This window comes from Oncorhynchus gorbuscha, linkage group LG02, assembly GCF_021184085.1.
Source record: "Oncorhynchus gorbuscha isolate QuinsamMale2020 ecotype Even-year linkage group LG02, OgorEven_v1.0, whole genome shotgun sequence".
Lineage (NCBI taxonomy): Eukaryota > Metazoa > Chordata > Actinopteri > Salmoniformes > Salmonidae > Oncorhynchus > Oncorhynchus gorbuscha.
The window spans coordinates 70,726,249-70,751,173 of NC_060174.1; the positions used below are offsets into that span (position 1 = coordinate 70,726,249).

The 24,925-nt window shown below is 45.7% G+C and overlaps 1 protein-coding gene across 1 annotated transcript in view; it reads left to right on the forward strand.

Moving 5' to 3' along the window:
• The first annotated feature begins 311 nt into the window (after positions 1–311).
• The window catches only part of nf1b (neurofibromin 1b), an 80,241-nt gene continuing 55,627 nt past the window's right edge, over positions 312–24,925 (forward strand). Inside the window, 27 exon segments of the mRNA XM_046320011.1 lie at positions 312–567; positions 5,303–5,446; positions 5,543–5,626; positions 8,940–9,130; positions 12,107–12,213; positions 12,352–12,419; positions 12,872–12,947; positions 14,528–14,685; positions 14,775–14,948; positions 15,086–15,214; positions 15,365–15,439; positions 16,145–16,276; positions 17,947–18,072; positions 18,412–18,525; positions 18,695–18,774; positions 18,924–19,519; positions 21,239–21,312; positions 21,433–21,516; positions 21,660–22,001; positions 22,204–22,343; positions 22,457–22,579; positions 22,716–22,799; positions 22,912–23,028; positions 23,140–23,321; positions 23,653–23,864; positions 24,263–24,424; positions 24,651–24,754. Coding sequence (XP_046175967.1) covers positions 508–567; positions 5,303–5,446; positions 5,543–5,626; positions 8,940–9,130; positions 12,107–12,213; positions 12,352–12,419; positions 12,872–12,947; positions 14,528–14,685; positions 14,775–14,948; positions 15,086–15,214; positions 15,365–15,439; positions 16,145–16,276; positions 17,947–18,072; positions 18,412–18,525; positions 18,695–18,774; positions 18,924–19,519; positions 21,239–21,312; positions 21,433–21,516; positions 21,660–22,001; positions 22,204–22,343; positions 22,457–22,579; positions 22,716–22,799; positions 22,912–23,028; positions 23,140–23,321; positions 23,653–23,864; positions 24,263–24,424; positions 24,651–24,754 — 3,938 coding nt within the window. The 5' untranslated portion in view covers positions 312–507.

Here is a 24,925-nt window from a genome sequence, read left to right on the forward strand (position 1 = left end):
ATAGCAGCACATATTACGGACTGGAGTATTATATTGTACATATTGATGATGTACACAGATCGAATGGCTATCTGGTGTACTGTTACCATGCATTTCTTATAATGTAACTGCAAAATGTTTATGGTTCTGTTTCTTCCGTATCTAAAATCACAAGGCAGTGTGACATCATCGGTTTGTTATCTAAAGCCTGTCATTGATGAAAACACACGGCATTGGTCCAATCCCCGGTTTTTACATTCATACTTGTCGCCGCAAAGATTCTTGCAACGCACGCGCAGTAATGTTAGCTGTTTCTCAAAGCAGCATCTGTGCCTGCTTCATTTCATTGAGAAGGAGGATTCAAACTTCCGGTACTGTCATGGCGACATGGTGCTGTGTCTGCTAAAATAAAGAAAAATAACTCCCATCAACATCGGATTTTGAGCATTAACTGGTTGCAAATAGCAGAGGAATCATTATTTATACGGATAATTCAGGTGGCCCATCGCGGCTCGCACCCGGCCGGCCATGGCGGCGCATAAACCCGTGGAATGGGTTCAGGCCGTAATTAGTAGATTCGACGAGCAGGTAAGAATAACACATCGTATCAGACATTGTGCCTCTGCCTTGTCCCTGTAACATCATGGAGGTCGTGGTTTTGGCGACGGGATCATTTGAAGAAAGCTGCACTGTCATGACTGGTGTGTTTTGTGCCGATCTAGCTCGTTCGCTCGCTCAACACACTGCTCCTGCAGAGCCGCATCATCACACACAGGACTCGGGAGCAAGTGACAGCGACAGAGAGCGAAATAGCACATGGCAAATTTGTCCCAAACATTTGAGATACCATTTCAAATTCATAAGGATAATACCACGAGGATGTACTCTCTATATAAACAAAGGAGTCGACAGAGTACGCATTTCGCTGTTGAAAATGAAGAACTAGCTAGATGTAGACTTAAGCAGTGAGTTGTTAGCTTGGTTAGCAATACATTCAGCTTCTGCCAGTAACACTGTGCTAACTATAGATAGCTAGCTAGCCACTGCGAGCGTTGTTGATATCCAATTTGTCAACCTGAAGCTAGTGTCCAGTAATTCATGTGCAAATTCAATTTCCATTTACCTACCTAGTAACTCATCTTGGACTACAAATCAAATTGTTTGTCTATACTACAAATAGTTTGTTTATAGCCTGTTGGCTATTACAGTAGCTGCTAGCTAGTCATATCCTGTGTTATTTTAGCTGCGTCCAGTTTGTTTAGCCAACAGTGTGTGTGTGGACTGTGGACTTTTCTATGCAGACTGACAAGCAGGTCTCATCCATTGCATTGGGAAACATTGGTGAAGATGGGTATCGAAGCTTTTTTCTGAATGAATTTATTGATCTACTTTGCTCCCCTCACAAAATCTCACCAATATCTTAATTGTCCTTCTCGTACATCATAGCTATCCTATATGATGCAGTATGGGCTATGGTTGTACAGTATTAGGCTTGTATGCAAAGCAGTGATTTCATTGTATCATCCTTGTGTTTACATTGTAATGTATATGCCGAGCTAGTCTGTGTAATTCTGATCAGTGACGTTTGTAGTATATTGCAGTATACACGGAGTGTACAAAACATTAGGAACACCTTCTCTTTCCATGACAGACTGACCAGGTGAAAGCTATGATCCCTTAATGATGTCACCTTCAATCAGTGTAGATGGGGAGGAGACAGGTTAAAGAAGGATTTTTATGCCTTGAGACATGGATTGTGTATGTGCGCTATACAGAGGGTAAATGGGCAAGAGATTTAAGTGCCTTTGAACGAGGTATGGTAGTTGTGCTTGGAAGGCCAGGTGGCTGGGTGTGGCTCATTGCACTTTGATGAAGGTTTAATGGAGATCAGGCCTAATATGCTGTTAATCCTATTGATACCACTTTGTAATCATTAAAGAGGATTTTGTATGTTGGATTCTGGTTGGATTGAGACGGCTTTCTGTCAGAATCAGCTTTGAGATTAGCAGCTCAACCCTCGACTGTGACGTTATGCTGTATCACATTTCCTTTTGAGCTTGACCCGTTGAGGCCAGAGCAGAGCATTGGGGCAGCAGGTAGCCTAGCGGTTAGAGCATTGGAGTAGTAACCAAAATCCCCGATCTGACAAGGTAAAAATCTGTCATTCTGCCCCTGAACAAGGCAGTTAACCCACTGTTCCTAGGCCGTTGTTGAAAATAAGAATTTGTTCTTAACTGACTTGCCTTGTTAAATAAAAGTAAAGCAAATACAATTGGATGTTATTACCATATAAATAATCCAACCCTCACTTTTGTAAATCCAATGTTAGGTAGGCTTCTTTCCTCGTGCGAAATTCAAGAATAATGTAGTGTGTGAAGGGGATTCCAGTCAAAAGCAGATTCTTTCCCCCTGATGTGTAAACAACATATTTGTAAAATGTTATTAGTCGCATACACATATTCAGCAGATGTTATTGCAGGTGTAGCGAATTGCTTGTGTCGTTAGCTCCAAAATGATGCACTATAATGTATTATCTAATAATACTGTCTTGCATGTATTGTGCTTGAGCTTGTAACACCAACGCTCCTAAGGAAAGAGCATGAAGTCTTTCTGACCTTTTCATTGGAAATCTGATGTTGATCCCTGATGCTGCTTTACAAGCCCTGACCTGGAAAGAGAAGCTCAGCCAAGTGAAGAGCCATGTCTTTTTTTAGATGGCATCTTAGATGGAAGATCATAAATATCTCCTAATGGTGTTTCTGTGCTCGCCTAAATAGTGTTTCTATGTTGGCAGCACTCAGGAAAAACGTCTTAAACCGCGTTTGTGTATCTTCTGGCGTTATGTCGACTAGGGAAGTGTACTCTGCCTCTCCTCCCCTCTTTGTGTTCAGTGCCCGGTTGGCTGGTGCCAAAGCACTCATTAGGAAAGGGATTGACCTTAGAGGAATTTGACTGTGCCAGTGAAACAAAGTGGCCCTGTGTCTGTTGGCCTGGCCTGAATATAGATGTCAACAAGCCATACTCTGTGTTCGCAGGGAAGATGCTTAAGTCTCGGGACTCTCATTTCATGCACATGTCTCTGAGCCAGGAGAGGAGCAGCCCCTCTCGGGTCTGTTATGGTGACCTCTGGCCTTTGCTGGAGGACATGGTATTAGGTCCTGCTATAGGTGAGGAATCTCCTCTGGACCTGTCGAATGGTTGGGATTGGTGTGTCCACCTCAATCTCCATACCTTTATATGTTTAGCATACTTATAAGAAGTCATAGTACAAAACTGTGCCAAGTTTGACTTCCTTTGCACTTTGCAGACTAAGTGTTTGTTTTCATTAGTAGTCTTACTTGTGAATTGTGGGTGCGCGCGCGTGTTTGTATGTGGGTGCGCAGCAGACTGCCGCAGGTGTGCAGCTGTGGCCCAAATGGGAGCGGCGCAGCGCCAAAGGCCTCTTTGTTCCTACAGAGCGGAGCATGGAGCATGGCCCGTAGTGGGTGTCTGTGAGCTCAGCCCATCCACCCTCTGTGTGTGGTACGATATACTCTGGGAGGGGCCACCCAGCCACTTTCCAGGCTTCCCCAGTACTCTACACTCCTCCCTATCCCTTTAGCCTCTTCTACTCAAGGTTATTATAGCTTTGTGTTTTTATATATTTTTTTACATTTAATTTTTTATATATTTTAAGTTTAATTTACTTGTGGACAAATATATATTTTTATTTTGTTTTTATATTATGTAGGTGTAGTTTTAGTGTTGGGGACAGAAAGCATGCATGGGGGGCTAGGAGTTTAGTTTTTTTGTGTATTTGTGATGTCTCTTCTAGAGGTCGACCGATTCTGATTTTTCAATACCGATACCGATTATTCGAGGACCAAAAAAGCCGATACCAATTAATCGGCCGATTTTTATAAAAATAAAACAAATAATTGTAATAATGACAATTACAACAATACTGAATGAACACTTATTTTAACTTAATATAATACATCAATAAAATCAATTTAGCCTCAAATAAATAATGAAACCTGTTCCATTTGGTTTAAATAATGCAAAAACAAAGTGTTGGAGAAGAAAGTAAAAGTGCAATATGTGCTATGTAAGAAAGCTAATGTTTCAGTTCCTTGCTCAGAACATGAGAACATATGAAAGCTGGTGGTTCATTTTAACATGAGTCTTCAATATTCCCAAGTAAGAAGTTTTAGGTTGTAGTTATTATAGGACTATTTCCTTCTATACCATTTGTATTTCATTAACCTTTGACTATTAGACGTTCTTATAGGCACTTTAGTATTGCCAGTGTAACAGTATAGCTTCCGTCCCTCTCCTCGCTCCTCCCTGGGCTCGAACCAGCAACACAACGACAACAGCCACCATCGAAGCAGTGTTAGCCATGCAGAGCAAGGGGAACATCTACTAGAAGGCTCAGAGCGAGTGATGTTTGAAACACTATTAGCGCGCGCTAACTTGCTAGCCATTTCACTTCGCTTACACCAGCCTCATCTCGGGAGTTGATAGGCTTGAAGTCATAAACAGTGCAATGCTTGACGCACAACGAAGAGCTGCTGGCAAAACGCACAAAAGTGCTGTTTGAATGAATGCCTACCACCACTCAGTCATACTTAGATACTTGTATGCTTGTATGATCAGTCATATACTTAGATACTTGTACACTGATTCATACGATATTAAACTGATTGATAAATCCAACATATACGCATAGAACGCACTGCCTCTGCAATGCAATGCTGCAAGGCAAACGCAGTGTTTCATTGGGAATGAATGTGCTTCTGGTGTATACAATGACGCTGTTGGCGTGATGGAGGCGTATGCGCGGGTGAAGTGAGTTCGGAAAAACTGAAAGTATGCATCTTGGAAATAGTTTTCACATACAAACTTAATATGTCCAATCTCAGAATCAAATAGGCTTTGCAAAAATAACATGGTCACTGTTGTAGAATGTTTATTTTGATTGACGGTTTTTGGCATTTATTTAAGTCCCTTCAGGTAGCCTGGTTTCAGATGTTCAAGTGAACAGGATTATTAGGAAAAATTGTTATTTTTGCAGGGCATGTAAACGTTTTAAACAAACTATTAGATTAATCTATCTGCAATAATCGTATTGTTTTGTGCATGTAACCGCGCTCTCTGATTAACGTATTGACAGGAAATGGTATACACAACACTTGGCTATTCCTGTACTCCATGCTCGTGACATTGTGGTTAGGGTTATGTGTGTTGGACACAGTGAAGTTACCAACTTCGATGAATGCACCAACATCAAAGGATTTACACACTGTATAAGCCTAACTCCCCCACCCTCTCCCCTCTGCAGCTTCCAGTTAAAGTGGGCCAACAGAACACTCACACCAAAGTCAGCACGGAGCACAACAAGGAATGTCTGATCAACATCTCCAAGTATAAGTTCTCACTGGTGATCAGTGGCCTCACGAACATACTGAAGAATGTGAACAACATGGTAAGTGTGTGCGAGCAACGGCAGTTGTAGCCTATAGAGACATGTACAGAGTTGCAGATGTCTCAACCATGTCTCCCTCTCCTCTCTCTCCCCTAGCGAATATTTGGGGAGGCTGCGGAAAAGAACCTGTATCTCTCTCAGCTCATCATCCTTGACACACTGGAGAAGTGCCTTGCTGGGGTGAGGAACCTTAAGGCTATCTACATTTTATACCCTGTTTTCTTTTTTCTTTTAAACCTTCCCCTTAATATATATATTTTTAAATGATGGCTACATGTCACTTTTATTTCTCAGACTCTCGCTCTCCCTTCATCCTTCCTCCTGATTGGTTTCATTTTCTCATGCTGTCCTAAGACACTTTTTTAATCAGGAGATTTCCATTGGATATCAGCATAACACAATAGGATGTGGTGGGCTGTCTGTGGTTTAGATGTTTCAGTTGGGACAGTGGCCTTTGCCCTGGATCTGGGCCCTTTCCCCTCCCCACACAAATGAACTGTGTGTTTGAGTACTGTCTCTCTCTCAGGCTCAGTGAACTCTGTTAGTAGCCAGTATTCCCCTGGTTCCTCTCCCTCCTCTCCTCAGTAAAGATGTGCTTACTGCCCACTTCTGAAGATTGCTTTTCCAGGTGCTTCCTCATCTTGACTTCACATTCACAGCCTCCAAGTTTCCGGCCTTTTTTAAACATTTTTTTTTATTATCACTGGGAGCTGGCGGATGGAGGACAGCTGTTAGTGGGTTCTTCAAGTCCTCCTTGTTCTTGAAATCTGAATGCTTTTTGCTGACTATTTTACCTTTGTAAATAGTTTGTAAATAGTTTATTTACACACAGGGCAGTGATGGTCATGACTTATTGGTCAGCCAAATGACGGCGGTCGTCCTAATTTTTTGAATAGCAAAACATTTATTTGTATTTTTTTAAAGCACATTTTGTACACTCCTCCACTCCTGACTGCATGTGCTGCTTAGCAGGGAGAAGGGCGCTGCCTTGGCAACCAAATACTTATTTTATACAACACCTTGCTTGTTTCAGCGAGGAGCAACCAAATTTCGTCACGTTTTAAAGAGTCCGTGCTACCGCAGAAACGGACTCAATGCCCGGCCTGCCCGTCTTCAGTCAGCTGTTTGTTTATTCTATATTTTTCTTTTTCGATGGTATTTATTCATAATCGTGAGTTACATATACGGCTTAAATATACAGCTTTCCACATCGTTGCCCATGTCACTGCCAGTCAATTTAAAAGCATGACATATTAAACCCTTACAAGTAATTAAAAAATCCTTATATTTTCAATTAAATATTTAACTTAATGATCCACCACTATTGTCCCCAAGTAGAACCCTCTTTGTCCCCAGTCCTCCCACAGTGTGCTGGGGTAATGGCAGATCCCAGGGGGAAAAATGCAGAACAAACTATTTTGGTGGCCTCTGGTACATTCTCATGCCTTGATTCCATCTGAAATACACAGCTAAATTATTGAATTCTTTAACGACTGCCTCCTAGATTGGTGGAAATTAGTTGTGGTATTGAGTAGAAACACCTGACTTTAAAATAGCAGAAAATGTAAGATTTCAGTGTGTTGTAAGTTGTTTTGGATATGGTCTAGGCCTGTATTTTCTAGGGCTGTGACGAGACCAATAACACAATATTCTTTTCCATGGCAAAAATGAGAACAAGCATGCAACTCTCTGGTCCTTTAAAAACCTGCTGTATGCAAAATATTGTGCTAAAGCTTGGAAAATAAGTAAATGTGACTCTGGATGACAACATAATGATTTTGTTTCCAACATTGGGGCTATTCTCCTAAAGAAGTTAAATCCGCCTTCTTGTTTTGTTTCCTTGCCATGATACTATCGTGATACTGGTATCGTCCCGACCCTAATTCAGGACTATTTTCTAAGTAAGATAACCTTTTGTTTGACATTTTCTGCTAGTTTTACTGCAAGATATGAATTGCCACGATGTTTGTTCTTCAAATTATGTATTTTATTGACTCTGACTGTGGACCCTAATTTGGGTGAACTATCCCTTTAACAGTTTGGCCTGTCAATCACTGTGGGTGGGATTGTCAGGGGAGGGAGCAGGTTGCTTGTGAGTCACAGAGTTGGTAGGGGGTCAGACCTGTCAATCAATCACTGCGGGTGGACTTTGAGGGAAGGCAGTGGATTCGTCAGAAAAACTAGTGTCGTCTACTCTTTGAATTTATTGTGGCAAAAACCTAAGACAAAAGGTTGTGTTCTGTAAAGTAAACATGGATTCCTTGTTGAGAAACAAAATTTTCAGGGGGATGACCCACAGATTGTGCACCCCCATTTTATACGAAGTCAGGGGCCCATTATAGACCTACAGGTATGCTTGAAGAATGAAGCAGGTTAAACATGTGGTTGGCTACACAGAAAGCATCAGCAGTATTTTGGACCAAAATGAGGCTCTCTCTCTGCTACTTATTGTTCCTGCAGTGAGGATTCAACATCTTAATTAAATGTTTTCATAATGTATCTGCAGATAATCGCCAAAAAGTAGTAGTAGCCTACTACTATGTAAATTAGGGAGCCAAATGAACAGCTCTCTCTCCGACTCAGTTCCGACATTCACCTAAAATATCCGTTCAAAAATGGCTGTCCGTTTGTGAACAACTCATCACTAGGCTACACTGACATGTCACTTTAGCGCTCACTGGCAAGTGTCGACATGAACTTCAAATCTTAGGAAAATAAATTAGTCTGCTGTTAAACGCTTGCTGTTCGGTCGTCAATCAAAGCACAGTAAATAGCCTTTGCGCCCTGACTCCTTGGCTGGCTATATGAAACACGCTAAATTAATTAAATTCATTTTAGCTAAACATTAATTAAGTGGATTTCAACTAATTGTTACCACTTACATGGGACTTGTATATTCACTCACAGGGGACGATGAAGCGCCATGCTCTCCCTGCTCCGTGAAAATACATTTTGACTGCAGCCAACCACAGCAAACATAAATAACATGGATACCGAGAGGCAGGACAGACAGCAGACTGACAAACCAGCCGTTACCCTGTCATCGCTCACTTTGTGACTGACAGACGCCTGTTCTATCAATAGATTACTAGAAGATGTACTGTGTATCGTTCATTCTAGAGGGAGAAGGCTATACAGACTTTTCTGACGAGGGAATTGAACCTTTTTAAATTAAATGAAGCCAAGTTTAATTTATGAAGTGGAAAAGTAGGCGCTTAGAGAACACTGAATGTGTGACTTCATTTTTATGCAGAGCTCTCTCTGCTTTCGTGGTGCTCCGCACTGTCCATGGTGTAGTTGTTCAGGGATGCCAGCCTTGTCACTTGTCACTGACCATTCTCTGTGTGGGATGGCTTTGATCCTCAGCTATCAGTGGTTTCTCTCCTCTGGGTCAAGAGGGCAGTGCGGACATCGATTTAAAGATTTTCTTCTTTTTGACCTCTAACCTTTCCTTCCTTCTTTCCTCCTCTTCTCCCTTCCCTCCATCCCTCAGCAACCGAAGGACTGCATGCGTCTGGACGAGACCATGCTGGTGAAGCAGCTGCTGCCAGAAATCTGTCACTTCATCCACACCTACCGCGAGGGCCACCAGCACGCCGCCGAGCTCCGTAACTCCGCCTCCGGGGTCCTATTCTCCCTCAGCTGCAACAACTTCAACGCTGTGTTCAGCCGCATCTCCACCAGGTGACATTAACCATAAACACATCACAACTCTCCTGTCAGCCCAACCTGCTCTAAGTAGGAACAGGCCAAGATGAAAGGCATCAGGCTGCACATAGAGGATGGGTTACTAAATGTACGTACATTGCATTCGGAAAGTATTCAGACCCGTTGACTTTTCCCACATTTTGTTACGTTACAGCCTTATTCTAAAATTGATTAAATAGTTATTTTCCCTTTATCAGTCACAATATCCCAAAGACAGGTTTTTAGACATTTTGGAACATTTATAAAAAAAATATATAGAAGTATCGTTGTATTTTGGGAGTTTCTCTCATTCTTCTCTGCAGACCCTCTCAAGCTCTTCCAGGTAGGATGGAGAGCGTTGCTGCACAGCTATTTTCAGGTCTCTCCAGAGATGTTCGATCAGGTTCAAGTCCTGGCTTGAACCTGGCATTCAGAGACTTGTTCCCGAAGCCACTTCTGTGTTGTCTTGGCTGTGTGCTTAGGGTCGATGTCCTGATGGAAGGTCCTGAGTGCTCTGGAGTAGGTTCTTTTTTTCCCCTTTCCTTTTTTTGAAATTTACCCCCCTTTTTCTCCCCAATTTCGTGGTTTCCAATTGTTAGTAGTTACTATCTTGTCTCATCGCTACAACTCCCGTACGGGCTCGGGAGAGACGAAGGTCGAAAGCCATGGGTCCTCCGAAACACAACCCAACCAAGCTGCACTGCTTCTTAACACAGCGCGCATCCAACCCGGAAGCCAGCCACACCAATGTGTCGGAGGAAACACTGTGCACCTGGCGACCGTGCACTGCGCCCGGCACGCCACAAGAGTCGCTGGTGCGCTATGAGACAAGGATATCCCCTTCCGGCCAAACCCTCCCTAACCCAGACGACGCTAGGCCAATTGTCCGTCGCCCCACGGACCTCTCGGTCGCGGCCGGTTGCGACAGAGCCTGGGCGCGAACCCAGAGTCTCTGGTGGCACAGCTAGCGCTGCAGTACAGGGCCCTTAACCACTGCGCCACCCGGGAGGCCCCTGGAGTCGGTTTTCATCAAGGATCTCTCTGTACTTTGGTCTGTTCTTCTTTCCCTCAATCCTGACTAGTTTCTCAGTCCCTGCCGCTGAGAAACATCCCCACAGCATGATGCTGCCACCATGTTTCATTGTAGGGATGGTGCCAGGTTTCCTCCAGATGTGACGCTTGGCATTCAGGCCGAAGAGTTTAATATTGGTCTCATCAAACCAGAGAATCTTGTTTCTCATGGTCTGAGAGTCCTTTAGATGCCTTTTGTAAAACTCCAAACAGGCTGTTGTGCCTTTTACTGAGGCTTCCGTCTGGTTTGGTGGAGTACTGCAGTACTGAACTTTTCCTTCTGGAAAGTTCTCCCATCTCCACAGAGGAACTCTGGAGCTCTGTCAGAGTTCTTGGTCACCTCCCTGGCAAAGACCCTTCTCCGCGCCGATTGCTCAGTTTGGCCAAGCGGCCGGCTATAGGAAAAGTCTTGGTGGTTCCAAACTTATTTCATTTTAACAATGATGGAGGCCACTATGTTCTTGGGGACCTTCAATGCTGCAGAAATGTTTTGGGACCCTTCCCCAGATCTGTGCCTCAACACAATCCTGTCTCGGAGCTCTACGGACAATTCCTTCGACCTCATGGCTTGGGTTTTGCTCTGACATGCACTGTCAACTGTGGGACATTTTTATATAGACAGGTGTGAGCCTTTCTGAATCTTGTCCAATCAATAAAATGTTACCACAGGTGGACTCCAATCAAGTTGTAGAAACATCAAGGATGATCAATGGAAATGATGCACCTGAACTTGACTTTTACCACATTTTGTTACGTTACAGCCTTATTCAAACATTTATAAAATAAAAAATTTTCCTCAATCTGTATTAAAAAAATATATATTTTTTAATACATTTGTTAAAATGTCTAAAAACCCTGTTTTTGCTTTGTCATTATGGGGTATTATGTGTAGATTGAAAATTGTAGAAAATTTAAAATTTAATACATGTTTGAATAAGGCTGTAATGTAACAAAATGTGGTAAAAGTCAAGGGGTCTGAATAGTTTCCAAATGCACTGTACACCAGTTCAGGCCTTTGGGCTTCAATGAGAGTGAGGGGGAAGAGAGTCGATAGCTCTATCACCCACCTAAGATGGAGAGAAAGGGAGGGAGGATGAATAAAGGGAGTCAAGTCTCTGTCAGCAGCCTTCATGAGAGGGTCTTTGTCTGGGTCTGATGGAGCAATGTTCCACTGTGAGCACCGTGCCCCATAATGACCTGGGCCTGAACAAGGCGTGTGGGGAGATAACATCTGGTGTAACCATTAACCAATAGGGTTTATGAATTATTTGTAGAAGCTTAGAAAGCACAGCTTTTTGTCTCCCTCCTCGTTGTACTGGTGTACTATTTGGTTCTGAGGCAGAAGAGAATAGTGCTGCTCCACTTGTGTATCTATCATGTCTGTGAGTCGCAGTCTGCACTTGTTAACCAAGCTGTGGTGTGGTCTGATTGGTCCATGACTCACAGGCCCCAGACTGATGAAATAGCAGGTTATTAAAACATGAGGTTTTGTTATGCGATGTTAGGACAGGGAGAGTGCGTTGACCTCAACCACTCTCCAGTGTCACCTTGTGCTCTTCAGAGCTTTTACCTTGAAAAGCATTGCCCAGTCATCCAAACTATTTGATGTCATTAGTGCTACGTGAAGGCAAAGCTCTTTATGACCCTTCATTTGCTACTTAACCTTGTTCTTGGAGGCTCTAGTAGTCTTACTCACCGAACCACCTAATTTATTATTACATTTCCCATTGGGTTTGGTTTTCCCCATACGCTAGTGTGTATGTATGATGAGTAGCATCATACACACTGTATACTATCTATCTACAGATTTGTAATGCTGTGATTCTATTGAATGTGAATATTTGATGAGGTCACAAGGATCATCTTTAATAAATATCCATCTCTGCTGTGTTTTCCCCTCAGGTTGCAGGAGCTCACCGTGTGTTCGGAGGACACAGTGGATGTCCATGACATTGAGCTCATCCAGTACATCAATGTGGACTGTGCCAAGCTTAAGAAACTGCTCCAAGGTATACACCTATTCTTATCAGTTACGTTGCTTTATTTAGGACAACAGATGTCACATTTTGATAGAGCTACAGATTCTCTGTTTCTTTTGAGTTGTTCTCTGTTATTGATGCTCGGTGTTGACTCCCTATCTTCTGCAGAGACGGTGTTTAAATTCAAAGCCCTCAAGAAGCCTGCCCAGCTAAGTGTCATCAACAGTTTAGAGAAGGTGAATGTCTCTCTGTGTCGCCCTCTGCAGTGTCTGTCTATAGACTCACTGTCTCCACCTAGTGGTGTCTCTCCTCCTGTATCCATGCTCCTCCTGCTCTAGTGTAGTCTGAGTTTACATGGAGCTGCTCAGGCATCTGGAGACACTTCAGTGCAGTCAGGACGCTAGTGTTTACACAAACTGTCTCTGGCTCGCCAGAAGCCCCAGTCATGAAGCTGGAGTGTGGCTCCACTGTGAGGACGTGTAAACACATCAACTGTTTTATGAAGTTTTACATTTAAACAGTTTTTTTATCTCTCGTCATCAGAGCGTGACATTAGTATCTGAATAGTTTAGTTGGCTGAGGACAGGGAAACATCATTGCAAGTTGGTGCGTTGATAGTTTTCTCTGTGAGTTGAGGATGGGGACAGTGCTTTCCAGGCAGTTGATGTAACCCTCTTCTCTCCCTCAGGCCTTCTGGAACTGGGTGGAGAACTACCCTGATGAGTTCACCATGCTGTACCAGAGGCCGCAGACAGACATGGCCGGTGAGGATGCTGTTAGAGATCTAATGTTACAATCAGAGATGAATCCTGTGTTATAGATTGTTGTTTCTTGGCCGGGTCTCTCCCAGACTGTGTGATATTGACTGTGTTGTTTCTTGGCCTCGGGTCTCTCCCAGACTGTGTGATATTGACTGTGTTGTTTCTTGGCCGGGTCTCTCCCAGACTGTGTGATATTGACTGTGTTGTTGGCCGGGTCTCTCCCAGACTGTGTGATATTGACTGTGTTGTTTCTTGGCCGGGTCTCTCCCAGACTGTGTGATATTGACTGTGTTGTTTCTTGCCCGGGTCTCTCCCAGACTGTGTGATATTGACTGTGTTGTTTCTTGGCCGGGTCTCTCCCAGACTGTGTGATATTGACTGTGTTGTTTTTGGCCGGGTCTCTCCCAGACTGTGTGATATTGACTGTGTTGTTTCTTGGCCGGGTCTCTCCCAGACTGTGTGATATTGACTGTGTTGTTTCTTGGCCGGGTCTCTCCCAGACTGTGTGATATTGACTGTGTTGTTTCTTGGCCGGGTCTCTCCCAGACTGTGTGATATTGACTGTGTTGTTTCTTGGCCGGGTCTCTCCCAGACTGTGTGATATTGACTGTGTTGTTTCTGGCCGGGTCTCTCCCAGACTGTGTGATATTGACTGTGTTGTAGATTGTTGTTTTGGCCGGGTCTCTCCCAGACTGTGTGATATTGACTGTGTTGTTTCTTGGCCGGGTCTCTCCCAGACTGTGTGATATTGACTGTGTTGTTTCTTGGCCGGGTCTCTCCCAGACTGTGTGATATTGACTGTGTTGTTTCTTGGCCGGGTCTCTCCCAGACTGTGTGATATTGACTGTGTTGTTTCTTGGCCGGGTCTCTCCCAGACTGTGTGATATTGACTGTGTTGTTTCTTGGCCGGGTCTCTCCCAGACTGTGTGATATTGACTGTGTTGTTTCTTGGCCGGGTCTCTCCCAGACTGTGTGATATTGACTGTGTTGTTTCTTGGCCGGGTCTCTCCCAGACTGTGTGATATTGACTGTGTTGTTTCTTGGCCGGGTCTCTCCCAGACTGTGTGATATTGACTGTGTTGTTTCTTGGCCGGGTCTCTCCCAGACTGTGTGATATTGACTGTGTTGTTTCTTGGCCGGGTCTCTCCCAGACTGTGTGATATTGACTGTGTTGTTTCTTGGCCGGGTCTCTCCCAGACTGTGTGATATTGACTGTGTTGTTTCTTGGCCGGGTCTCTCCCAGACTGTGTGATATTGACTGTGTTGTTTCTTGGCCGGGTCTCTCCCAGACTGTGTGATATTGACTGTGTTGTTGCTTGGCCGGGTCTCTCCCAGACTGTGTGATATTGACTGTGTTGTTGCTTGGCCGGGTCTCTCCCAGACTGTGTGATATTGACTGTGTTGTTGCTTGGCCGGGTCTCTCCCAGACTGTGTGTCATTGACTGTGTTGTTGCTTGGCCGGGTCTCTCCCAGACAGTGTGTCATTGACTGTGTTGTTGCTTGGCCGGGTCTCTCCCAGACTGTGTTGTTGCTTGGTTGTGTCTCTCCCTGACTGTGTTGTTGCCTGGCCGGGTCTCTCCCAGACTGTGCAGAGAAGCTGTTTGACCTGGTGGACAGTTTTGCTGAGAGTGCCAAGAGGAAGGCAGCCGTGTGGCCACTGCAGATCATCCTCCTCATCCTCTGTCCCGACATCACACAGGACCTCTCCAGAGAGACCGTGGAGGACACCAAGGTCAACAAGGTCCGACATAAAACACACACACACACCAGTGTTTTAATTAGCTATGTCTTACTCTCCTCTCGTACACTACTCTTCTGTCTGCCTCACAGAAACTGTTCCTGGAGAACCTAAGGAAGGCCCTGGCCGGCCACGGGGGCAGTAAACAGCTGACTGAGAGTGCTGCCATCGCCTGTGTCAAACTCTGCAAGGCCTCCACCTACATCAACTGGGAGGATCACTCTGTCATCTTCCTCCTGGTGCAGTCCATCGTGGTGGACCTCAAGGTGAGCACCAGCCACAGATGGTCCTCTGATGATCACTGTTATGGGACAACATTATTATCGTAGTATACAGGTTTAGTCACCAGCAATAACCAGTCACAGCTGATGCTATCTACCTTGTCTCTCCCTTCTCCTGTCAGGCCCTGCTCTTCAACCCAGCCAAGCCTTTCTCAAGAGGAGCGGGAAGCCAGAACGCAGATGTGGACCTCATGATCGACTGCTTCGTCTCCTGTTTCCGCATCAATCCCCACAACAACCAGCACTTTAAGGTCTGTGATTCCTGTGGACCTCTTGACTGTAGTATTCCATAGAAATGTTGTTTATCATGAACTGATGTTCAGCACATACTGGTGTGTTGAAGTAAGGACTGTGTTTGATCTCTGTTCAACGTCTCCCTCTATTTATTTCTCCCGCTATAGGTCTGCCTGGCGTCATCCTCCCCTCCCTCCTTTCACTTTGTCCTGGTCAACTCCCTACACAGAATCATCACTAATGTAAGTGTGTGGTGTTGTGGCCCAACTCCGAGTGAAGGGATCACTCAACACACCCAATACTAATGTCCAGTGGCACCATCCAAAGTATATAAAAGTGACCACACAGTGCCCATCGACAATGACCAGTGGTGACCTTATCTGTGGTGACTCGGTATAGCTGTCACTACTGTAGGAATGGCTCACATTCTGTACACACTGGGCTTTATTACACAGCATTCGATGGACTACCATCTCACTCTGGCTGTGAGCCATGCAGGGAGAGGAAGTGCTGCAGACACTTATGTGGTGTGTTTCAATGGGAAGTGCCTGAGGGCAGGTTTCATACAGAGCCCTTTTTATTAGCTCTCCATGTGCCTGAGAGACTGTGTGTTTGTCTGTGTGTGTAAGAGCAATGGAGTGGGAGTATTACTGGTCTTTCTCTTGCCCCCCTTACCCAAAGCACTTCCTGTCTGTGAGCAGAAGTTAGAGGCTGATTGTATTCCTGTGTGTGTGTATGTCTGGGTGGGTACCATATAGGAGATGTCAGATACCATCTTTCTCCCCTCCAGGCTAACTGAAGAAGTCCATTTCTCCACCCCAAAAGATCCTCCTGGGCTGTAGGCCCCATGTTATCTGGGAAAGTTTTGAATGGGACAAGACCGTAAACACCCACCTTAATCAACCTACAGGATTGAGTTGAACCCTCGGTCCATTCCTCTGTTGCAGTCTCCGTTGGACTGGTGGCCGAAGATCGACGCTGTGTACTGCTACTCAGGAGAGCTGAGGGTCATGTTTTCTGAGACACTGGGCCACGTGATGAGGGGCTGCAGTACACACGCTCCCCTACGCTCTACTCCGGTAAGACGTTCACGCAGCAAAACACCCTCGCTGTCTGTGCGCAGACTGACCACACACACACAACACAGCACACACTCTTGGAAACAAAAACATGCTCAACAAACCCCAAATATTATCGGTGTGTGAGTGTGCATGATTGTTTTTTCCGGAATGGGATGTGCTGAGATGTTAATGAATGTCAGACAGCAGTGACTGTGTATGGAGGAACTGTAGAGACCAGGAGATCCACAGCAACAGGAGACAAATCCTCCTGTCCATTTGACACAGCCCAGACACTACTGGAGAGTCATGCAGGAGAATATTTGAACATTTCTGATAACTCCTCACGTCCCTGTCCTTTTGTGTGAATGTGTGAGTATGTTTACGGGCGTGTGTCACCTCGTTGTCATCTGTGTGTTTGGTTCAGTCATCTCATGGAGGTGGAGGACTGCAGAGGGAGCTCTCTGACATCACTGACTCGGTGGTGCTTCTTTTCTCTTTCCTCGTTCTTTCCTTCTCCTTCATTTTGAACTGGCTGCTGCTCACTCACTCACTCAGATGCCAACTTGTCACTGTCACTGTTTTGCATGGCAGTGGGCATCTGTTGCTGTAAGTATAACTGCCACCCCTTCCACTCCCCAAGCCGCCGCCTCCTGAACCTTCTGCAGCTGACCCCCTGACCCCTAACCCCTGACCCCACCCTCAGGCTACCACAGATAAGAGAGAGCCCCTGTCGTCCTCCACCTCCTCTGTGCTCTGGTTGAAGTGAGCCTGCCTCCGGCTCCTCCCTCCACTCCATCTCCTCTGTATGCTAGGCTAGCTGCTGGAGCATGTTTCTCAGCCTGTTGAGGCTGGGTCCTCCACTCCATCTCCTCTGTATGCTAGGCTAGCTGCTGGAGCATGTTTCTCAGCCTGTTGAGGCTGGGTCCTCCACTACATCTCCTCTGTATGCTAGGCTAGCTGCTGAAGCATGTTTCTCAGCCTGTTGAGGCTGGGTCCTCCACTACATCTCCTCTGTATGCTAGGCTAGCTGCTGGAGCATGTTTCTCAGCCTGTTGAGGCTGGGTCCTCCACTACATCTCCTCTGTATGCTATGCTAGGCTAGCTGCTGGAGCATGTTTCTCAGCCTGTTGAGGCTGGGCTCTCCACTCGCACACTGTCTTTGGGTGGTTCATCTCCTTTATTTTAAGCATTGATATGCCTTCATACTAGGTTCTATGGATGGATACTTGTTTGGGATCTCATCACCTGTGAAGAAATGGGAGGCCTGTAGATAGTTTAATATTTCCTTCCAGCTCTACTAGAGTTGGTTATTATTTCCTCATCCATAATCTGGGTTTGCCGTGTCCTGACGTTGTGTGTCATGGTTTAGTCATGGCCCCATGCTCCTGTCTGTCAGTCTGGTTGCCCACCTCCTGTTTCATGGCCCACCCATGAAGGGCCCTCATGAAACAGTCCCTCTTTATCTTTGACACCTGATCCCTTCTCTCCTGGTGGCTCTCCTGATCCCTGTGCTGTGGGTCTCTGCTCGGAGGGAACTTGTTTGTCTGATTACAGTAGACTCTGCATCTGTTTCAGTCTCCTCTAGTTCCCTTTTCCACGTTTTCCTTACCCTCCTTTTTCCCCCCACTCCCCTCATATTGAATGAATGCTCCTGCTCACAGCCAGTCTCTACTGCTTGTTCCATTCAGAGTCTGACCTTCAAGGAGAAGATGACCAGTCTGAAGTTCAAGGAGAAGACCACAGACCTGGACACGCGGAGCCTCCTGCTGGCCCTGGTCAAGCTCATCCACTCTGACCCTAAACTCATGCTGCATGTTAGTATTTACTCTGTTTATTTCTGGCCAGGAGACTTAAAGTAATGTGTGTTTTGCTGTTTGAGGATGGTCTGTTTAACATAGTAGTTTTACTTATCCTTTAATTCTACATTTTTTGTGTTGGGTTAAGGGATTATTGTGTTTAATTCCACATGCAGGGGTAGATTTAGACAAATAAGCCAAGTGTTTGGTTAGAGACTGCAAATCCCAAACCATCTTAAGACTTTCTAAATCAAAGACTTATAGGCAGACTGGTCCGGAAAAGCCACTCTTGGCATGTTTGTACATGGCTGTGTAGTCGTGTACGTGTGTACTGTAGGTTTGCTTTGTGTGTGTCAGAACCCGGGTAAGCAGGGTCAGGAGATCCAGAGCAGTACAGCAGAGCTGATCACCGGCCTGGTGCAGCTAGTGCCTCTGGCCAACATGGGAGAGTGTTCACAGGAGGCCATGGAGGTGAGCCCCATCTCTCTCTCTCTCGCTCTCTCTCTCTCTCTCGCTCTCTCTCTCGCTCTCTCTCTCGCTCTCTCTCGCTCTCTCTCGCGCTCTCTCCCCTTTTTCTCCATTATGGTTACATTTGTCACAGTTGCTAATAGATACTCCTCCCGTTCTCTTCCTTTTGTAGGCCCTCTTGGTCCTGCATCAACCTGAGACCATAGAACTGTGGAACCCAGATGCTCCCATTGAGACCTTCTGGGATATCAGGTAGCCTAAATGCCCCATTTGTTTAACCACCTTTGCTTACGCGTGATCCTCCACATTAGATGCCAGGTGAAATTGAGTGTTGATTGATGCTGATTGGTTAGCAGAGATGGTCACCCAAGTTGACTGTGATTGACTTTTGTACCCTACAGTTCTCAGGTCCTCTTCTTCATCTGTAAGAAGCTGGTTGGCCACCAGATGATCAACAGCACAGAGATCCTCAAGTGGCTGAGGGAGATCCTCATCTGCAGGAACAAGTTCCTCCTCAGGAACAAGGTAGGTTACTGCGTTGTGTGTTATGTATTCCTTATACCTCTGTTTCATCCAGGAAGGCACAACAGTGTATAATGTTCAGGAATTTTCTTTGTATAACAGATATATACTTCTGACATGCAGAGTTGGGAAAATGGCAGCTCTATGTATGACATTTCTACATACATTCTGAACACCCTCCTGAACGTGATCTCTGTTCTAACACTCTGTCCTGTCTTCCTCCCCCAGGAGCGGGCCACGGTGGGCAGTGGCATCCCCATCTGTAGACAGGCCCAGACCAAGCTGGAGGTGTGTCTCTACATGTTCCTGTGGAGCCCTGATATGGAGGCCGTTCTAGTGGCCATGTCCTGCTTCAGACACCTGTGTGAGGAGGCTGAGGTCCGCTGTTGCGTGGATGAGGTCCCGGTACAGACTATCCTGCCCAACTACAACACCTTCATCGAGTTTGCCTCCGTCAGCAACATGATGTCCACAGGTTAGTTGTGAACGCACAAGCTAATGACCTAAGATTTCTTCGTCTGGGTCAGTTCAATAATCCAGAGGGACCTTGGGGAGAAATGATGGCACTGTACCTCTAGAGCAGTGGAGGTCGGTGCCAGGACGATTATTTAATTTTTATGAGCATGGCCTTTATTCTATTACAGCATATTCGATGACTGTCATTCATATTCCATTCACCCAGTTCAATGTAACATTGATAGGTTTAGGCAGCTACATGATACTCAAATGTTCCCTATACCCACCATGAGGTTGCTAAAACCTACACTATGAATGAAAGTTTACAACGTAGGTGCATAGGTCAAGAGAAATATGTAAGTAATCAAGACAGTGACACGTTCAATACCGTCTTGCACATTCTTGCCTGCATCTAGCTGATCTAGGGTGTAATCATTAGTCGAACAGTTGCAATCGAGAGTTTCTGTTGGGAAAATTCAGGTATGTTTATCCCTGTTTGGTTCCCTTTGCTTCCGTTTAAAAAATGTTTTTCAACAGAATCGGTAGAACGAATACACACAAACACAGTTCACTTTCATAGCTGCCACATACAAACAGCATGATCTGCTCGTTGTGTAATTCCTACGCGCGCTCCTCCACCTTTTCCCTTCACTTGTGGACTAGAGTGCACAACACATTAGCTTTTTCAAAGCGAAACATCTATACCATAAACCCTAACCGCAGCTTACATCATTGCTAACATACTGTAGCATCCCTCCATGTTTGAGTAGGCTAAACTAGCTAGCTAGCTGCAATCACTAGCTAAGTAAGTGAAAAAAATATTACGAAATATAGCTAGCTCGCTCTCTTACGTCTCCTTTATTTTAGAAGGAATTTCTTAAACTGTTGTCTTTCTCTTTGAGTCATCTACTCACCACATTTTATGCACTGCAGTGCTAACTCGTTGTACTAGATTCTGTACTAGATTAATTCTCTGATCCTTTGATTGGGTGGACATGTCAGTTCGTTCTGCAAGAGCTCTGATAGGTTGGAGGACGACTTACTGTGTAAGTCTATGGAAGGGGGTGAGAACCACGAGCCTCCTAGGATTTGTATTGAAGTCAATGTACCCAGAGGAGGACTGAAGCTAGCTGTCCTCCGGCTACACCATGGTGCTACCCTACAGAGTGCAGCCGAGGCTACTCTAGACCTTCATTGCAACATAGTGTGTTTTAATCAATGATTTGGTGATGTGAATATATTTAGTATAGTTTTATCTAAAAAGGATAACCGTTGTAATGTTTCAGTTTTCATTTGTCTGAAATTCACTGAGGAGGATGGGCCTCCCCTTCCTCTTCTGAGGAGCCTCCACTGCTATAGAGGGCAGTCCCACCATGAGAACTCAGGTCATGATGCTCAAATAAAATGATATTTGTCACATGCTTCATAAACAAGTGTAGACTAACAGTGAAATGCTTACTTACAGTTTCTGAACAATTCAGATTTAAAGATAAAATTAAAAATAATAATTACACAGTGAATAACAGGTAAAAAAATAACATGGCTATATACACAAGGAACCAGTACAGAGTCGATGTGCAGGGGTACGAGGTAATTCAAATAGCTATGTACATATAGGTAGGGGTAAAGTGACTAGGCAATAGGATAGATAATAGACAGTAGCAGCAGCGCGTGTGTGTGTGTGCTGGGGCTGGAGCGAGGTGAAGGCTCCTGTCATCGTGTGTTTGTGTGTTTTCAGGCCGCTCAGCCCTGCAGAAGAGAGTGATGGCTCTGTTGAGGAGGATCGAACATCCTACTGCAGGAAACAAAGAGGTGAAAGAGTGGCCTGCTGCTGTGTTCCTGTTCATACCCTGATGCTTCAATCATGGAAGGATGTTTGTGAAGCACGCTATTGATATCAACTCAGCATTTGTTTTACGATCTTCCCCACAGGCATGGGAAGACACGCATGCAAAATGGGAGCAGGCAACCAAATTAATCCTCACCCATCCCAAAACTAAGCTAGAGGATGGCCAGGCAAGCACACACCCAGTACCTTGTTCTTATGCATTCCTGTTATGCAAATCAAAAATACACTTCACATATTATTTGTTTGTGGATTGATGTTATCTCTCTGTTGCCTTCTCTCATTGGTCCTCTCTCTCTGCTTCTGTGTCCAGGAGTGGATCAACATGACGGGCTTCCTGTGTGCTCTGGGAGGTGTGTGTCTGCAGCAGCGCAGCGCCCCAGGCCTGGCCACCTACAGCCCCCCCATGGGGCCTCTCAGCGAGAGGAAAGGCTCCATGATCTCCATGGGCTCCTGTGAGGGGAACACGGAGACGCCCCTGGGCCGCTTCCTGGACCGCCTGCTGTCCCTCATGGTGTGCAGCCATGAGAAGGGTGTTCAGATCCGGACTAATATTAAGGACCTAGTTGGCCTGGAGCTCAGCCCGGCTCTCTACCCCATGCTCTTCAACAAACTCAAGAACGGCATCAGCCGCTTCTTCGACGCACAGGGGCCGGTGAGAGAACACACAAACACACGCATCGCTTAGAAAACGTCATCGATTATCTGTTTGTCCTAGTATAATCACGTTGGTGTGAGCACTGTTGCTTCTGAAAAGGCTTATACCTTTTATATCCAATGTCACTGAAGGAATGGAGAAGGTAACTGTTGTCTTTGTTAGCTTTTGTGGTAAAATATATTTTTCTGTGTCTGTTTAGGTCCCAATCAATGACACCAACACCCAGTTTGTGGAGCAGACGATCGCCATCATGAAGAACCTACTGGACAACCACACTGAGGGCAGCTCAGAGCACCTGGGACAGGCCAGCATAGAGACCATGATGCTCAACCTGGTCCGGTAAATGCCACCCCTCCTGTCCTCTCCTCTATCCCGACCATGAGAATGTTGGTGAGCTGCTGTGAGCCCACTGCCCACTCTCATCCTCCACATGCCCTGTGTTGTGTTGGCAGGTATGTGCGTATCCTAGGCAACATAGTGCATGCCATCCAGATCAAGACCAAGCTGTGCCAGCTGGTGGAGGTGATGATGGAGAGACGAGACGACTTGTCCTTCTGCCAGGAGATGAAGTTCAGGTGAGAATGTTCTGGAGTTTTGACTGTCTGTCAAACTGTACTGTCCAGGTTTACTGCAACATATTGATACGGAGTAATACAAAACCGTGTCATTTAGTTGACATACTGTAAAGCAATGTCCATTCATCCCTGGCAGGAACAAGATGGTGGAGTACCTGACAGACTGGGTGATGGGTACCTCAAACCAAGCGGCTGACGATGACGTCAAGTGTCTTACCAGGTACTGTTCTACTACCCCCTGCTTGTATTGTACCCCCCTCACACACCTGATGTGAACATGACCTCTGTGACCTCTAACCCCTAATCTATACCCTGTGCTGTGTGATATACAGGGACCTGGACCAGGCCAGTATGGAGGCGGTGGTGTCTCTGCTAGCTGGCCTGCCCCTCCAGCCTGAGGAGGGAGATGGAGTGGAACTGATGGAGGCCAAGTCCCAGCTCTTCCTCAAGTACGTCAGCCAAGCTCTACTACTATTGCATTTTATTACTTCTGTACATCATAAAGTCTGGCATCATTACTCCCACCAGCTTTGTAGTGATTGTGTGTGTCCTCCTCCCAGGTACTTCACCCTGTTCATGAACCTGCTGAATGACTGCAGCGAGGTGGAGGATGATGGGCAACAGGTGGCAGGGAGGAAGAGGGGCATGTCCCGACGTCTGGCCTCCCTCAGACACTGCACCGTCCTGGCCATGTCCAACCTCCTCAACGCCAACGTGGACAGCGGCCTCATGCACTCCATCGGTCAGTCTGGAAGCCTAACATAGGAACTTATCAGGAATGAAGCTTGGGCTCACTCTTTGGTTGGCTGCTTCATGTGTCCCTGTTTTTTAAAGTGCTTCACTGCACATGCGAAAGAAGATTGACAGTGGAAGTGGCTTTAATGGGATCTCTGTGAATTACATCTAATTCCTCATTAGTGTAGGGTGGTTACAACGATACTTGCCCATGTTCAATGATATTCCCTCTTGTCCCACATAGAGAGAAATGCATTATCTTACCTATTGCGCTCTCTCTTGCGTTCTCTCGGTGTGTGTGTGTGTGTGTGTGTGTGTGTGTGTGTGTGTGTGTGTAGGTCTGGGCTACCATAAGGACCTGCAGACTCGGGCCACCTTCATGGAGGTGCTGACTAAGATCCTGCAGCAGGGAACAGAATTTGACACACTGGCAGAGACGGTGCTGGCAGACCGCTTCGAGAGGCTGGTAGAGCTGGTCACCATGATGGGAGATCAGGGAGAGCTGCCTATCGCCATGGCTCTGGCCAACGTAGTGCCCTGCTCCCAATGGGTATGCAGTCTACTCACCACCCACTGTCCTTTCTGTGTGACCTATCATCTTATAATATATATAATAATATAATAATAATAATAATATATGCCATTTAGCAGACGCTTTTATCCAAAGCGACTTACAGTCATGTATGCATACATTCTATGTATGGGTGGTCCCGGGGATCGAACCCACTACCCTGGCGTTACAAGCGCCATGCTCTACCAACTGAGCTGGCGTTAGATCTGGCAGTGTAAATGGAATAACATTTAACGCAAATGGTTTCCTACTGTTCATAGGTGTGAATATGAATGTCAGTGTTGTTAGTGATGTGTAGACTGGGTGTCGGAGTGTGAGCTGTGTCACTAACGGTGTGATCTCTGTAAGTGATTTTCTCCCCTCCTGTCCCCTGTCAGGATGAGCTGGCGCGGGTGCTGGTGACTCTGTTTGACTCGCGCCACCTCCTTTACCAGTTGCTGTGGAACATGTTCTCCAAGGAGGTGGAGCTAGCAGACTCCATGCAGACTCTGTTCAGAGGAAACAGTCTAGCCAGCAAGATCATGACCTTCTGCTTTAAGGTACACAACATGACTGGCTAGGTGTCCAGTCCTGTCCTGATCAACCCAGGAAAGAAAGTGTGGTTGAGCTCTTTTACGACTATGCAGAATACCTGTTCTCTGACAAGGGTCATGACACAATATGGTCTTAGGCTTTCAAAGACGCCTGCTTTCTAAAATGAGTTCTAGTTTAGGTTGTCAGTGTGTTTATGCCTGTGTCCACCCCTCCCTCCCTCTGCTGTTTCAGGTGTACGGGGCCACGTACCTGCAGAAGCTGCTGGAGCCTCACCTCAGAGGGGTCATCGCTGCCCCAGAGTGGCAGCTCATCAGCTTCGAGGTGGATCCCACCAGGTAACCTACCCCACAGACACTATTCAACTCATTCGCCCACTTTGTTTTCCAGCTGTGCTATTTTAAACCAAGACCGCACTGCTTGTCAATTAACTGATAATCTGCTTGTTTTGATTTCAGTTAGGACCTTTGGAAAATGTTAAGATTCTCGGCAACATGGAAGAAGTGTTG